The 17,081-nt window shown below is 48.6% G+C and overlaps 2 protein-coding genes across 2 annotated transcripts in view; one reads left to right on the forward strand and one right to left on the reverse strand.

Annotated features, from left to right (window-relative positions):
- Window positions 1-772: 772 nt before the first annotated feature.
- Window positions 773-11,697, reverse strand: LOC307084489 (uncharacterized protein). The gene is made up of 4 exons (XM_079748895.1): window positions 11,520-11,697; window positions 7,214-7,266; window positions 5,104-5,301; window positions 773-1,800 (listed from the first exon to the last, which is right to left on the reverse strand). Exons 2-4 carry the CDS (start codon window positions 7,263-7,265, stop codon window positions 1,691-1,693), a joined length of 360 nt encoding a protein of 119 aa, XP_079605021.1. The 5' UTR covers window position 7,266; window positions 11,520-11,697; the 3' UTR covers window positions 773-1,690.
- A 4,119-nt stretch (window positions 11,698-15,816) lies between these two features.
- The window catches only part of LOC307084800 (E3 ubiquitin/ISG15 ligase TRIM25-like), a 14,424-nt gene continuing 13,159 nt past the window's right edge, over window positions 15,817-17,081 (forward strand). Inside the window, exon 1 of the mRNA XM_079749303.1 lies at window positions 15,817-15,931. The gene's annotated coding sequence lies outside the window, so the exon portion shown is untranslated. The remainder of the gene's footprint in view (window positions 15,932-17,081) is intronic.

The following is a 17,081-nucleotide window of genomic DNA, read 5'->3' on the forward strand; positions in this document are numbered from 1 at the left end:
GCCTCTATTGTTCTAGACGAAGAAACGTCTTCTTTTGAAAACTGCTTTTCATCTCATCGCTTCTATTTTATATCTGAACTTTTTTACGACTTATGCTTGACGTCAACATTAGTTGCCTTTTGTGAGAATCCAACCAGCGGCGGTAGCAGCTGCCGTGGGCTACAAACAGCCGGAACGAAGAAAGGGTTTTTGTCTTCCCTAGAGCTCTGTGGGATAGAACTGTGTATTTATATATTTATCCATACATTTCTAGTGTTAGCTAGCTTTGCTAGCAGTGAGCGGTTACAAATGCTAACCGTTTTTTTCCAAATGGTAATAATCAATGTTAGTGTTTACATTTAAAGTTCCTCTTGATATTTCAAGCCTCATCTTGTGTATCATCTCTGTGATTTAATTCAAAAGTAATTTCGGAAAATGACTGAATAACCCCAACATAGTTTTCCAATCTTAAGGGAAGTTCGATAGGGTTTGAAGCACTTTGTAGCAGCTCCGGGTGAACTCCCGGTCCGATGAAACGTTTTGTCATCAACAGAAACGCCTCAATGCTCGAAACCTTTCCAAACGCCACAAAATCGTAATGTTTTCAGAAGAACACAAAGCTAGGAAGAAACCGAGGTTTGAGGGAGAGATTTGAATCGATAATGAAGGGTTAGAAGAAATACGTAAATTATTGTCATGAAATAAACGACACTGATAACAATTCTATAACAGTTGTGTTCTTTCTTTTGGGAGTCAATGCATTGTTCTAGAACAAGTCTTTAGTTCTGAGTTATTAGAGGGATTATTTTTTAAATTAATGTTATTTTATTTATTTCCAAAAATCAAATTGCACCATCTAGATACAAGTCGTAAGTCAAATTAAATAGTGCAAAATTATGCAAGCGTTTATGAAATGGTTTGCCTTTTTTTTGTTAAAAATCAACCATCCACCTCACACACACCTCTACAGAACACACCTTCTGTTGACCACTGTCTTACACGATCCCTAAACTATCTTACACAAACCCTTGACGGTCTTACACAATCCCTTAACTGTCTTACACCATCCCTAAACTGTCTTACAGAATCCCTTAACTGTTTTAAGCTAACCCATAACTGAGATGGTGAGTTAAGGGAAAACTGAATCGTATCGAATCAAACCAGCCAATGGCGTCTCTGATGAGATGGTTTGACATGAGTAGAACTATCTAATCAGAGAGGCTGTCGGGATCACCCACTAGCTGCATGGTTATGACGTTAAGTCCTCCATAAACTCCCACAGCTGATCCTTAACTGATGGATCCCATCGACCATCGCCCCCAGTGGTAGCAATCAGCATTACAGCAGGTTATTATATTAGAATATAATTATCTTATAACCCTTTTGTTATAAGATACAATACATATCATTACAAAATGTTAAACAATAATTGTTCTTTGGGCTACATATACATATATTAAAAACGGTAGATGTGTGCACTTCATATATTAATCTTTTATAATCATATATAATATATATCTTTAATGTACAGTACAGCAACTGGTCTCCAAAGCCGCATAACGTCTTTAGAATGGCCGCTGTAGTCATGGCGACGGGTCCAGACATTCGTCCAAAGGACCAACTGTCGCACGGCAAAGTTTGAACCGCTCTCGTCCAATGGCAGGCCACCGGTGTACGGCGGGTCCCGGAACGTTCCGAGCTCCCGAACCAATCACATGACGGTGTAGATGTGGTCGGAGGGGCAGAGGGGCGGGGCCTGCTGGACCGGGTGGAGGGGCATCTGGATCACCTCATGCTCCATGACGTTGAGTTCCTCGGGGGCTGGGGGGACAGACAGGTAGACAGACAGGTAGAGGTCAGAGGGCAGCCCAGGGCGGGGGGGGCAACTCGCCCATGTCATGATCAGAGTTCACCTGGACTCCCCTCTGTGTTGTGTACGGGGCATGGGTTAACCTAGCTATCTGTTGTATACGGGGAATGGGTTAACCTAGCTATCTGTGTTGTGTACGGGGAATGGGTTAACCTAGCTATCTGTTGTATACGGGAATAGGTTAACCTAGCTATCTGTTGTATACGGGAATAGGTTAACCTAGCTATCTGTGTTGTGTACGGGGAATGGGTTAACCTAGCTCTCTGTGTTGTATACGGGGAATAGGTTAACCTAGCTATCTGTTGTATACGGGAATAGATTAACCTAGCTATCTGTGTTGTGTACGGGGAATGGGTTAACCTAGCTATCTGTGTTGTAAACGGGGCATGGGTTAACCTAGCTATCTGTTGTATACGGGGAATAGGTTAACCTAGCTATCTGTGTTGTATACAGGGAATAGGTTAACCTAGCTATCTGTGTTGTGTACGGGGAATGGGTTAACCTAGCTATCTGTGTTGTGTACGGGGAATGGGTTAACCTAGCTATCTGTTGTATACGGGGAATAGGTTAACCTAGCTATCTGTGTTGTATACGGGGAATGGGTTAACCTAGCTATCTGTGTTGTACACGGGGAATGGGTTAACCTAGCTATCTGTTGTATACCGGGAATGGGTTAACCTAGCTATCTGTGTTGTACACGGGGCATGGGTTAACCTAGCTATCTGTGTTGTGTGCGGGGAATGGGTTAACCTAGCTATCTGTGTTGTGTACGGGGAATGGGTTAACCTAGCTATCTGTTGTATACGGGGAATAGGTTAACCTAGCTATCTGTGTTGTATACGGGGAATGGGTTAACCTAGCTATCTGTGTTGTACACGGGGAATGGGTTAACCTAACTATCTGTTGTATACCGGGAATGGGTTAACCTAGCTATCTGTGTTGTACACGGGGCATGGGTTAACCTAGCTATCTGTGTTGTGTGCGGGGAATGGGTTAACCTAGCTATCTGTGTTGTATACGGGGAATGGGTTAACCTAGCTATCTGTGTTGTATACGGGGAATGGGTTAACCTAGCTATCTGTGTTGTATACTGGGAATGGGTTAACCTAGCTATCTGTGTTGTGTACAGGGAATGGGTTAACCTAGCTATCTGTGATGTGTACGGGGAATGGGTTAACCTAGCTATCTGTGTTGTATACGGGGAATGGGTTAACCTAGCTTTCTGTCTTGTGTACGGGGAATGGGTTAACCTAGCTATCTGTTGTATACCGGGAATAGGTTAACCTAGCTATCTGTGTTGTATACTGGGAATGGGTTAACCTAGCTATCTGTGTTGTGTACGGGGAATGGGTTAACCTAGCTATCTGTGTTGTATACTGGGAATGGGTTAACCTAGCTATCTGTGTTGTGTACGGGGAATGGGTTAACCTAGCTATCTGTGTTGTATACTGGGAATGGGCTAACCTAGCTATCTGTGTTGTATACGGGGAATGGGTTAACCTAGCTATCTGTGATGTGTACGGGGAATGGGTTAACCTAGCTATCTGTGTTGTATACGGGGAATGGGTTAACCTAGCTTTCTGTCTTGTGTACGGGGAATGGGTTAACCTAGCTATCTGTTGTATACCGGGAATGGGTTAACCTAGCTATCTGTGTTGTGTACTGGGAATCGGTTAACCTAGTGATAGTAAGTGCTTTGCAATTGGTGCTGCTAGGCAGCCTGGATTCCATGGGTCAGATTTTCGCCTGAGACAGGGAACCAATCAGAGAACGGGGAGGGACGGCAAGACGATGACGGCGTCTATGCTTCACACCCATCGTCTTCTTCCTCATTTAATTTCTGTCGCTCTACATACCTCATCTGGTATAAATGATACGATTGGCTCTGAGCTACATACAGACTCATATGATAGACATTCGTAGCGCCCGATAAATGGCTTCGGGCAATCGTTAACCACGCCTCAAATACGAGAAAATGAATGCGTGGTTCCCAGACCTCATCTCAATGTGGATTGAGATGAGGTCTGGCGTTAGCCAGGCTGATGTACACCCTCACTGTACCCACAGAGTTATATCGTTGTTTCTCTTCCTCTGTCTAATGGACTCATTATAAGTGGCTCTGGTTAAAGCGCTGCTGAACGCCTTAAAGGTAAACGTCTCTTCCTCCAGCGTCCCGCTAGAGACCCAGAGCCCTGCGGCGGCGGGGTCCTCCCACTAGAGACCCAGAGCCCTGCGGCGGCGGGGTCCCACTAGAGACCCAGAGCCCTGCGGCGGCGGGGTCCTCCCACTAGAGACCCAGAGCCCAGCGGCGGCGGGGTCCTCCCACTAGAGACCCAGAGCCCTGCGGCGGCGGGGTCCCACTAGAGACCCAGAGCCCTGCGGCGGCGGGGTCCTCCCACTAGAGACCCAGAGCCCTGCGGCGGCGGGGTCCTCCCACTAGAGACCCAGAGCCCTGCGGCGGCGGGGTCCCACTAGAGACCCAGAGCCCTGCGGCGGCGGGGTCCCGCTAGAGACCCAGAGCCCTGCGGCGGCGGGGTCCTCCCACTAGAGACCCAGAGCCCTGCGGCGGCGGGGTCCCACTAGAGACCCAGAGCCCTGCGGCGGCGGGGTCCCACTAGAGACCCAGAGCCCTGCGGCGGCGGGGTCCCACTAGAGACCCAGAGCCCTGCGGCGGCGGGGTCCCACTAGAGACCCAGAGCCCTGCGGCGGCGGGGTCCTCCCACTAGAGACCCAGAGCCCTGCGGCGGCGGGGTCCCACTAGAGACCCAGAGCCCTGCGGCGGCGGGGTCCCACTAGAGACCCAGAGCCCTGCGGCGGCGGGGTCCTCCCACTAGAGACCCAGAGCCCTGCGGCGGCGGGGTCCTCCCACTAGAGACCCAGAGCCCTGCGGCGGCGGGGTCCTCCCACTAGAGACCCAGAGCCCTGCGGCGGCGGGGTCCTCCCACTAGAGACCCAGAGCCCTGCGGCGGCGGGGTCCCACTAGAGACCCAGAGCCCTGCGGCGGCGGGGTCCCACTAGAGACCCAGAGCCCTGCGGCGGCGGGGTCCTCCCACTAGAGACCCAGAGCCCTGCGGCGGCGGGGTCCTCCCACTAGAGACCCAGAGCCCTGCGGCGGCGGGGTCCCACTAGAGACCCAGAGCCCTGCGGCGGCGGCGGCCGTACCGTCACGCCGCGTGACCACGGGTTCGGCACGGGGGTCTTTTGACGAGCGCGTCGACCCCCGCGGTAACAACCAATCAGTGGCAGGCACTCACCGTCAATGCCCTGCAAGTCCCGCCCCCGGTCCGGCCTCCGCGACCTCCGGAGCGTCGGCCGTGGGGGGTCGCGCTGGGGGGCGGGGCCCCGGCGGGGGGGGCAGCCCCGCAGCAGGCAGACGGCCAGCAGGGTGGCGGCGGAGGCAAATAGGAGCAGGACGGGCACAATGATCACTTCCTGTTCGTAGACCCGGACCACTGAGGGAGGGGGGGAGACAGGAAGTGATGGGTTAATTGTTAAGAGAGGCAGGCCATGATTGGACGATGATTGTGATTGGTGGAGGATGAAGAGAGAGAGGACTCTTCTAGGAGGGTTGACTTGAGGAGGAGGAGGAGGAGGAGGAGGACCCTTCTTGTAGGTCGACAGGGACCAGTGCCCCAGAATCAGGGTCCTTCTGTCACCAGGGGCCCCAGACCCAGGGTCCTTCTGTCACCAGGGGCCCCAGACCCAGGGTCCTTCTGTCACCAGGGGCCCCAGACCCAGGGTCCTTCTGTCACCAGGGGCCCCAGACCCAGGGTCCTTCTGTCACCAGGGGCCCCAGACTCAGGGTCCTTCTGTCACCAGGGGCCCCAGACCCAGGGTCCTTCTGTCACCAGGGGCGCCAGACCCAGGGTCCTTCTCTCACCAGGGGCCCCAGACCCAGGGTCCTTCTCTCACCAGGGGCCCCAGACCCAGTCTTCTGTCCCCAGGGGCCCCAGACCCTACATTGCATCATAATGTCTCCTTGTCCCAGTAAGAGGCATTCTCGGGGCTGGCTGTGGCCGGGCTCCGCCCCCTTATGGCTGGTTCAGACTACACGATTTCAGCCCGATTTTGCCCCGATTCTTTCGTCGCAGACAAATTTGCGAATCGTACACGATTTTGAAAGGTCGGCGACGAGACGAGGTCTTGTAATGTGACATGCTTGCGATCTGCGATGTTTTCGTCTGCGACGTTCGAAAACCCCACGAAGAAAAGTTCGGCATGTCAGAATTTTTTGGGGAATCGCATGAAGTATCCATCGTTGACATGAGGGAACCCCACCCCCAGTGGCGTGAGGGAACCCCGCGAACAGTGGCATGAGAGAACCCCGCGAACAGCTGGAGCTCACGCGCAGTGATCAACTTATTATGTTCATAAAACATTACCTCCAGTTCGGTATGTAGCACTGACGTCCCGAGCTCTCCTCTTCGTGCAACCCAAGAACGAGTCCACAATCTTTTCTTCTTTTTCTTCCTTTCCGTCTCTGTGCAGAGGACGGCCAGCATAATGCCTCGTGCTAGGCACTCGGGATCCATTGTTGACGCTGTTGCTAGGCTACGTTGTTGCTGCGTCTACTTTGTATCGTTCATGTCACGCGCAACACAACTACTGTGAAGAATTGCTGCATTGAGCAGATATAAAAACTACTGGAATCTTTATGACAAAAATGTAAAAAGCATTTATGTTAGTTCTAAACCTTAGATTTTCTAAATATCTTGCAAACGTGAATGATACAAAGTAGAGAGCATCGCACCCTCGAATCGTGTAGTGTGGCCAGTCTTACGACGAGACAAGGCCCGATTTCCTGGATCTGTGATCGTATAGTGTGACATGTTAAATCGTGGAGGAATGTCTGAGAATCGTGTGGCCTGAACCAGCCATTAGAGGACAGCTCTGACACACGCCTTCAGGAATGAGGAGAGAGACTCCTCTGAAGAGATCCACCTGCTGGTCCTCATTCCTCACGTGTCTCACTGACGTGACAGACAACGCTTGATTCCACTTCCTCCCCTGAGGGCGAGGCGGGGGATCAGACGGCGTTGAGCCGTGAAGACACAGATAAGATAAGGAGATGGAGAACGGTAAGCGCTCCAGAAGGACACTTCCAGTATATGAACTGCAGCGATGTTCATCCAGAGGAATGCGGGATCTCCCCGACCCTCGGAGTCTGGATGGGTCTGCTCTCAGAACTGGTTTCCATGAGGAGTTCAGGAGATCTGTCCTCCGGCCCAGTGGTGTCCACCAGTCAGAGGACAGCCGAGGGACGAGGAGGAGGAGGGGGAGGATGATAGACGAAGAGGAGAGAGTAGGAGGAGGGTAGACGAGGAGGAGAGGGAAGTAGGAGGAGGAAGATCACATGGGACTCACCACATAAGTTGTCTCCTGATGCACATCTGTCGTCTGTGGAGTTAGAAGTCATCCTGTAGGGAGAGGGAGGGGGGGCACTCAGGTCAGCAGGGTATATCAGACAGTGGTCTTTGACCTTGTCATGTCAGCAGGGTATATCAGACAGTGGTCTTTGACCTTGTCATGTCAGCAGGGTATATCAGACAGTGGTCTTTGACCTTGTCATGTCAGCAGGGTATATCAGACAGTGGTCTTTGACCTTGTCATGTCAGCAGGGTATATCAGACAGTGGTCTTTGACCTTGTCAGCCTTCCACTGAACTTGAGTTAGGACTCTTGTACCCGCTAAACGTACCACCAGCATGCGACCACATTCCACCTCCAAGCTTTACTTATACTTAACACACCATCACACGGCCACATGCAAATCCTCACACAGATACTCAAGGAATTCTATTTTGAGATCATTCAGCAACAGCCTCTTACCTACTGCTGGGTAAACACACTCCCAGACGCTCTATTCAAGGAAACAATGGAGTTGTTTAACCGGTGGGACGACATGACGAAGCAGAAAAATAAACTATAGTTAATTTAGTTTTGTATTGGACTCAGTACTATTAATATCAGTGACCCCTCTTCCACAGTCTAAAATCAACCCTAAAAGTGTATTTGTGATCTGCTGATACAGTTTCTGCTGTAGGATTGCATATCAGTGGGCATTTATGAAAGGTAATATAACGTGATGACATCATTTCTCAATCGACTTATAAACTTAGCTTAAAGTGTTATTGTTTGTTATACGTCCTGGCACTTAATGAACACACTTATTATATGTTGTACGTCGTTGCACTTAAAAACAGTACTTAGCATGTTGTAGCATCTTACCCTAGCCATCTCTGTTGTATACGGAGAATGGGTTAACCTAGCGATGGTTAGTGCTTGGCACTTGGTTGTATGAACATCCTTACTGTTCCCACAGAGATATATTGTTGTTTCTCTTTCTTCTGACAAATGGACTTATTGTAAGTCGCCCTGGAGAAAAGCATCTGCTTAACGCCCTGAATGTAAATGTTAATGTAATGAATGTTCATGATAAGCATATTGTATTAGTGACAGGCATGCTGTTTCACGAGGACGGGAGCAGTTCGGACCAGTTGGATCCAGTTGGGACCAGTTGGGAACAGTTGGGTGCGAGGCGGGAAAATAACAGATCGGTGAATAACGACGACCGATTCTGTGGTGAATTAGGTGGGTGGTTTCACCGTAATATAAGATATAAATCATATTATTTCACATTATCCATAGCCAATATATCTTCCATTAGGACGAACATTACTTCAGAGACACTATCTCAGACTCGACGTGTTTTGGTTCAGGTTTCAGACCCAGCTAGCGTACAACATGTAAGCTGATCTTCTCCATATCGGTATGTTTAACTGTCGACGTGGACAACGTGGTGACAAATCTTTAGCTTGGTTTTGATTACGGTTTCCAGCGGCCATCGTCTCTGGAATTATTATCTCCCCCCTTCTTTGTACCATCCAAAGTCTTTTCGCTAAAGTTAACTCTGTCGCCGCCATTTTCTTTTCCGAGTGCTCCCACTTGACCACTGTACTGGAGGACCGCAGCCCCAGGACCACAGCCTTAGGACCCCAGGACCGCAGCCCCAGGACCACAGCCATAGGACCCCATGACCGCAGCCCCAGGACCACAGCCTTAGGACCCCAGGACCGCAGCCCCAGGACCACCGCCTTAGGACCCCAGGACCGCAGCCCCAGGACCACAGCCTTAGGACCCCAGGACCACAGCCCCAGGGAACGAATATAAAGAGTAAGTCAGGAATTCATGAAAACGTGATGAAACGCGAAGCTCTGATAACTACTGGAGATGATAATTGATGTAATTGTGAGCAGAAATGTTGGTTAGTTCCGGCTGCACCTCCTCCCCTTCAGCCCCCCCCCCCCCCGCCGGTACAAGCCGGTTAATAAGAGACTTATTTCAATGAGTGGAGAGGTGTAAACAGAGCTTTACTGGTAACCACTCCCCCTTTACTGGTAACCACTCCCCCTTTACTGGTAACCACTCCCCCTTTACTGGGAGCCAGTCCTCCTTTACTGGTAACCACTCCCCCTTTACTGGTAACCACTCCCCCTTTACTGGGAGCCGGTCCTCCTTTACTGGTAACCACTCCTCCTTTACTGGGAGCCAGTCCTCCTTTACTGGTAACCACTCCCCCTTTACTGGGAGCCAGTCCTCCTTTACTGGTAACCACTCCTCCTTTACTGGGAGCCAGTCCTCCTTTACTGGTAACCACTCCTCCTTTACTGGGAGCCAGTCCTCCTTTACTGGTAACCACTCCTCCTTTACTGGGAGCCAGTCCTCCTTTACTGGGAGCCAGTCCTCCTTTACTGGGAGCCACTCCCCCTTTACTGGGAGCCAGTCCTCCTTTACTGGGAGCCACTCCCCCTTTACTGGGAGCCAGTCCTCCTTTACTGGGAGCCACTCCCCCTTTACTGGGAGCCAGTCCTCCTTTACTGGGAGCCAGTCCTCCTTTACTGGGAGCCAGTCCTCCTTTACTGGGAGCCAGTCCTCCTTTACTGGTAACCACTCCTCCTTTACTGGTATTTGGTTCCAATATGGCGGCGGCGTTTGCGCTCGCCCCACGGCCGACGGCGTCTCCAACACGCTGACCTTTGTGATCACTATGACGATGGGTGTTCCCTCCTCAGAACGGCCAGAGACAATGCCTTACTAACACACACACACACACACACACACACACACACACACACACACACACACACACACACACACACACACACACACACACACAGGCATGATCCAGCCATGTGTGTGATACTCCAGTGTGTATACGTACATATGTATAGATACTTAACGTATAGAGATATCTATATACACACACACACACACACACACACACACACACACACACACACACACACACACACACAACAGCATGATGGTTTCCTATGGGCCCGCCCCCTCGGTGGGATGTGGCCGGACCTGTCCGTCAACATAGTTTCCTCACCTCAGTTGGTGTCGCTCTGTTGCCCCAAAACAACACGACCCAACCCACTGTCACACACACACTCACACACACACACACACACACACTCTCACCCCCACACACTCACACACACACACACACACTCTCACACGGCCTAACACACACAAACACACACACACACTCTCACACGGCCTAACACACACAAACACACACACACCCCACTCAGTGGCTGAGTACTAGTTGACTGAGTGGTTAGTAGTTGACTGAGCGGTTAGTAGTTGACTGAGTGGTCAGTAGTACTAGTTGACTGAGTGGTTAGTAGTTGACTGAGTGGTTAGTAGTAGTTGACTGAGTGGTTAGTAGTAATAGTTGACTGAGTGGTTAGTAGTTGACTGAGTGGTTAGTAGTGGTTGACTGAGTGGTTAGTAGTAGTTGACTGAGTGGCTAGTAGTTGACTGAGTGGTCAGTAGTACTAGTTGACTGAGTGGTTAGTAGTTGACTGAGTGGTTAGTAGTAGTTGACTGAGTGGTTAGTAGTAATAGTTGACTGAGTGGTTAGTAGTTGACTAAGTGGTTAGTAGTTGACTGAGTGGTTGGTAGTTGACTGAGTGGTCAGTAGTTGACTGAGTGATCAGTAGTTGACTGAGTGGTTAGTAGTTGACTGAGTGGTCAGTAGTTGACTGAGTGGTTAGTAGTCAACTGAGTGGTTAGTAGTTGACTGAGTGGTTAGAAGTTGACTGAGTGGTTAATAGTTGACTGAGTAGTCAGTAGTACTAGTTGACTGAGTGGTTAGTAGTAGTAGTTGACTGAGTGGTTAGTAGTTTACTGAGTGGTTAGTAGTTGACTGAGTGGTTAGTAGTTGACTGAGTGGTCAGTAGTACTAGTTGACTGAGTGGTTAGTAGTTGACTGAGTGGTCAGTAGTAATAGTTGACTGAGTGGTTAGTAGTTCACTGAGTGGTCAGTAGTACTAGTTGACTGAGTGGTTAGTAGTTGACTGAGTGGTTAGTAGTTGACTGAGTGGTTAGTAGTTGACTGAGTGGTCAGTAGTACTAGTTGACTGAGTGGTTAGTAGTTGACTGAGTGGTCAGTAGTACTAGTTGACTGAGTGGTTAGTAGTTGACTGAGTGGTTAGTAGTAGTTGAACCATCAGGCTTTCTGTTATATAGGACCTTCTTTTTAAATACTAAATGCGTGCTCAGGTCCTCTGATAAGTCAGGCAATAGGACGTCCGTCAGTCCATCTCTCCCTGGGGGAGGTTAGGGTGTACGGACAGGTCAAAGGTCATTCAGTAGGGGCTCACCTGTTCAGGTGTCGGGGTCCGGGCAGCTAGGTAGCCTCCTCTGCTAGCGTCGGCGGCGCGGTCCTGCTGTCCATCGGGGGTCACATGTGCTGAGATTGCGGCGGCTAAACACTATGCGCATAGCTTCATGTTGCCACGGTAACGCTCCCTGCTGGGGAACCAGTCTGTCCTCCTCAGTGCAAATCGGCTCAATGTCTTCCTCTTTGTCATGCTCTCTCTCTCTCTCTCGCTCCTACCACACCCTCCTCTCTCATTGGCCGAGAGAGAGAGAGAGAGAGAGAGAGAGAGAGAGAGAGAGAGAGAGAGAGAGAGAGAGAGAGAGAGAGAGAGAGAGACTTGTGCTGTAACAGAATGGTTTACCTCAGCAACCTTTTCGACATGCAGTGCCAGTTTGACATTTTCTCGTCAATGAGTGCGCCTTAAGCAACAATATATTGAATATTAAGCTGAATTATGAAGACTTGGAATTTATTTCCATATAGTCCACAATCATGCATCAACATTTTAAATGTTTTTTGTTGTTGTTATATTTGCAAAATGGGCTTACAAATTATAATTACATATTTCCCATCTTAAAACACCACTTTCAGAAACTCATTCAAAAAGATATTTGCACTGTGAGAAATGTAAAAAACGAGAATATATGAGAATGTTGGAACTATCCACATCAATATCTTTAAGACATGTACAGCTTTTTAAAACCATGTGAAGGCGATGCATACAGGCCACTTGCAACAATATTTTGAATACTTTCTACTGTATTACTCACAACATAGGTTTAAAAACTATCAATTGATCCCATTTCAGAACACTGCTTTCAGTAACTCATTTAAACATATTTGCACTGGGAGGAAAAAAATTATGGACATTTTTTTTTCCATAATAATAATAGTGTGCCAATGATTTTGCTGCCAGGTGCACGCGTGCCTAGGGTTTGAGTGTTGGTGTGTCCCCGAGCAAGACACTTAACCCTAACTGCTCCTGACGAGCTGGCTGTCGCCTTGCATGGTGTGTCAATGTGTGTATTAACCAATGTAAGTCGCTTTGGATAAATGCGTATAAATGCGTGTAATTGTAATTGTAATGACTGGCCTCCAAACCAGTAACGTATGGAACTCTATCTGTAGCTACAATTCAAACCACTGGAGGCGGCTAATGAGAGAACCTAAATACTGCAGGTTTAACCAACACCTAAACTTACCATCTCTAACACAACACCTCAACCGACCATCGCTAACCCAGCAGCTAGCCATCACCTCTGAACAGTGAGTTGACTGCCTATCCCGTGGTGCGGCTGATTTTCTCAGCAGTACACCGTAGCTGAGCCAGGCGTGACAGCTGATCGTGTGTGTGGACCGTGGCCCAACAGGGGAGATACGGGTTATCAGGCCAGACTAAGCTTATCCCCGGTGGCCTAAGGGCCGTCTGGCCGTGTTGACTCTGCTGGGCGGACCGACCACACCCCCGCGCTATCTCACAGGCGGGCCGCGTGGGCCCGGGCATGTGGCTGCAAATCAGTGTGCTTCTGGAGATTTGTGTGTATGTGCGTGTTTATAAATGCATGTAAACACGCACTTGTGTGTGTGTGTTTTTATGTGGCCGTGTATTGTGTGTGTTGTTGGAGATTGGTGTGTATTTTGTTGTCATTCAGGGGTAGAGAGTGGTGGTGATCAGTATATTCAGGGTTAGAGAGTGGTGGTGATCAGTATATTCAGGGTTAGAGAGTGGTGGTGATCAGTATATTCAGGGTTAGAGAGTGGTGGTGATCAGTATATTCAGGGTTAGAGAGAGGTGGTGATCAGTATATTCAGGGTTAGAGAGTGGTGGTGATCAGTATATTCAGGGTTAGAGAGTGGTGGTGATCAGTATATTCAGGGTTAGAGAGTGCTGGTGATCAGTATATTCAGGGTTAGAGAGTGATGGTGATCAGTATATTCAGGGTTAGAGAGTGGTGGTGATCAGTATATTCAGGGTTAGAGAGTGGTGGTGATCAGTATATTCAGGGTTAGAGAGTGCTGGTGATCAGTATATTCAGGGTTAGAGAGTGATGGTGATCAGTATATTCAGGGTTAGAGAGTGGTGGTGATCAGTATATTCAGGGTTAGAGAGTGGTGGTGATCAGTATATTCAGGGTTAGAGAGTGGTGGTGATCAGTATATCCAGGGTTAGAGAGTGGTGGTGATCAGTATATCCAGGGTTAGAGAGTGGTGGTGATCAGTATATCCAGGGTTAGAGAGTGGTGGTGATCAGTATATTCAGGGTTAGAGAGTGGTGGTGATCAGTATATTCAGGGTTAGAGAGTGCTGGTGATCAGTATATTCAGGGTTAGAGAGTGGTGGTGATCAGTATATTCAGGGTTAGAGAGTGCTGGTGATCAGTATATTCAGGGTTAGAGAGTGGTGGTGATCAGTATATTCAGGGTTAGAGAGTGGTGGTGATCAGTATATTCAGGGTTAGAGAGTGCTGGTGATCAGTATATTCAGGGTTAGAGAGTGCTGGTGATCAGTATATTCAGGGTTAGAGAGTGCTGGTGATCAGTATATTCAGGGTTAGAGAGTGCTGGTGATCAGTATATTCAGGGTTAGAGAGTGCTGGTGATCAGTATATTCAGGGTTAGAGAGTGCTGGTGATCAGTATATTCAGGGTTAGAGAGTGCTGGTGATCAGTATATTCAGGGTTAGAGAGTGCTGGTGATCAGTATATTCAGGGTTAGAGAGTGCTGGTGATCAGTATATTCAGGGTTAGAGAGTGGTGGTGATCAGTATATTCAGGGTTAGAGAGTGCTGGTGATCAGTATATTCAGGGTTAGAGAGTGCTGGTGATCAGTATATTCAGGGTTAGAGAGTGCTGGTGATCAGTATATTCAGGGTTAGAGAGTGCTGGTGATCAGTATATTCAGGGTTAGAGAGTGGTGGTGATCAGTATATTCAGGGTTAGAGAGTGGTGGTGATCAGTATATTCAGGGTTAGAGAGTGCTGGTGATCAGTATATTCAGGGTTAGAGAGTGCTGGTGATCAGTATATTCAGGGTTAGAGAGTGGTGGTGATCAGTATATTCAGGGTTAGAGAGTGGTGGTGATCAGTATATTCAGGGTTAGAGAGTGGTGGTGATCAGTATATTCAGGGTTAGAGAGTGGTGGTGATCAGTATATTCAGGGTTAGCGAGTGGCCGGACCAGGGTTACCAGTTCCTCTTAAAGGTCCCATGGCATGCCACCAGGTGTGCTGGGATCAGCCGTTACAAGCTGTTTTGGAAATCTGCCCCTTATGACATCACAGGTGGGCGTGTCCACCTGTGATGTGTGCTGGATAGATCAGTCTACCAGCCCAGCCCAACCCAGTGGACTGTAGCAAACGTTGCTCATCTATCCGTCACACATCTAGGTGGACACCTAGATGTGATGTCACAAGGGGCAGATTTCCAAAACGGCTTGTACCGGCTAATCACACCCCACCTGGAGGCATGCCAGGGGACCTTTAACATGACAGTGTGATTTTCTATCAATCATGGGTTAAAACAGGGCGAGTGTGTGGGAGCCAACCGCCCTCTGCGTACGCTGAGCCCCGCCCCGCCGTCACTCCAGCGGCCAGCAGGCCGACCCACGGATGGGAGACGTCCTCTGGGCAAGGCTCGCTCGCACCCTTTGGAGAATCGTTAGATTAATTAGCTACAGGAATACACAATGGCTGTGTGACATTTTGATAACGCTATTATCATTTAACTGTTTAACGGCGGAATATAACTTTTTATTACATGGTATAAAAATATGAATTTGTGAAACATGCGGTTTAAGGATGATTCTTGGAAAGGATGAGACTTTGAGTTTTCTCGTACATTGCATGCTGCTTTCATTTGTATTTACATGCTAATTACTTTGTTGGACTTAAAGAATGTGGTTTCGGTCGTGTAGATAATTTGTGCGTTCATTGCCAGCCGTACATGTATTCCAGTGGAATCTGGTAAACCAGGTTTCCTATTTCCTGATAGCCTGGTTATATTCAGGCCTGGTTTCATATCGCATATTGCGCGTGGGTGTTCAAACGTCTGTCTTTCGTCTGTCTTTCAAAGGTCCGGGCCGGTCTTGGTCACATAATTTTGGGACTTTTGGTTAGCTGTTTGACACTTCCTGGCTCTGGCTTTACCGGCCGAGCCCTACCTCCCTGACGGGAGGCATGCTTCAGAAGGAATGTGTTTCGCGGCATCACCTGAAACAAGTTCATGGCCCCGCCCTGCGGCTGATTGGTAGAGCAGCTGATTGGTCGAGCAGCTGAGAGAAGAGGCTGACTCGTCCAGCAAACGAGAGAAGACTTTAATCGAAACAAAGCAACGCGACGTGGAGGCTGTTCTCTGCTTCTGGAGGAAAAGAAAATACATTTTTGAACAATAAGTCTGACGGACAGAAACCAGAACAAGGTGAGTGAAACAACACAATGATTTGAGAAGGTAAAGGACAATACTGGTCTGGTGAGGAAACCATTGTATCGTCTCCTGGCTTCACTAAAACATCTGTTACCAATAACTTTGTAAAGATTACAGTTGTAGCACCTCGGTAGTACTAGTTCAAACCGGTATAAGCCTCGTTCATACAGTTATGCGGACAGACTTGTTAATTTTTTGTTTATTTCTCACGCTTTTTGTAAACCAGACTATAGAGGAAGTTGAGTTGTAATCACCCACAAGACTAGAAATACCCTTTGTTTTCTTGCTGGGAAAGTATTGCTGTTATTGTTATCATTCATAGTAAAACATGTTAAATCAGCTTCAAGAATGGCTACAACGAAATGTCGTGAAAGACCTCTTCCCTTCATGAAATCAAAATAATGTGATTCCTTAAAGGGGACATATCATCAAAACAACACTTTTCCTGGGATTTGAGGTGCTGTTTTGGGTCTCTGGTGCTCCCATTTCTGAAAGTACCCCGCTTACAGTTACCAAAAGAGCGAGGCAGTTTCAGTGCCCCCTCCTACGTAGGAAGGGGGCACATTTGAATATTACTTCCCACTCCCCCCCCCCCCCCCCCAATCAGAGCATAGCTAAGATTTTGTGGACCAGCAGACGAGCGCTGGGCGGAGATGTTTATGCATTTCAGAAGCAGGGATATGGGAGGAACAAGGGATTGTACTCCCAGAGCTGAGCTGCCGGACTGCCGCCGAAGCTCTGGCGGCAGTCCGGCAGCTCAGCTCCGGGAGTATGATCCCTTTCTCCTCCATGCTGTGGTTCATGGACTTCAGAGAGTCAAGGCCAAAGTTCCTTTGCCCCAATTCTTCTCAACCATGGCCGAGATATCCCCCACTACGAGTCTTTACTTGTTGTGGAAGTGCCAGAGACGTCAGACGCAGTCTTTAGGATTCATAATATCAGACGAGGGGCTCAAAGCTTTTGGCCGTGATATTAGATATAATATTATATAAATACCTATATATTATATAATAATAATATAATTATTATATTATATAATATAGATATAGAGGTCCGGGAGTCCGCAAACGGCAACAATCCCTTCTCCTCCATTCTGTGGTTCAGTCTGACAGCTCATTGGTCAATGGGCAGCAGCTCATTTGCA

This window comes from Pollachius pollachius (genome assembly GCF_949987615.1).
Source record: "Pollachius pollachius genome assembly, chromosome: 13".
NCBI classification, from domain to species: domain Eukaryota; kingdom Metazoa; phylum Chordata; class Actinopteri; order Gadiformes; family Gadidae; genus Pollachius; species Pollachius pollachius.

Excerpts from the sequence above, each read along its gene's own strand:
- LOC307084489 (XM_079748895.1), bottom strand. The coding sequence starts at position 7,265 with ATGACTTCTAACTCCACAGACGACAGATGTGCATCAGGAGACAACTTA. Across the intron at positions 5,302-7,213 it reads ATCAGGAGACAACTTATGTG|TGGTCCGGGTCTACGAACAG; the intron begins GTGAGTCCCATG and ends CCCCTCCCTCAG. Across the intron at positions 1,801-5,103 it reads GGACTTGCAGGGCATTGACG|CCCCCGAGGAACTCAACGTC; the intron begins GTGAGTGCCTGC and ends CTGTCCCCCCAG.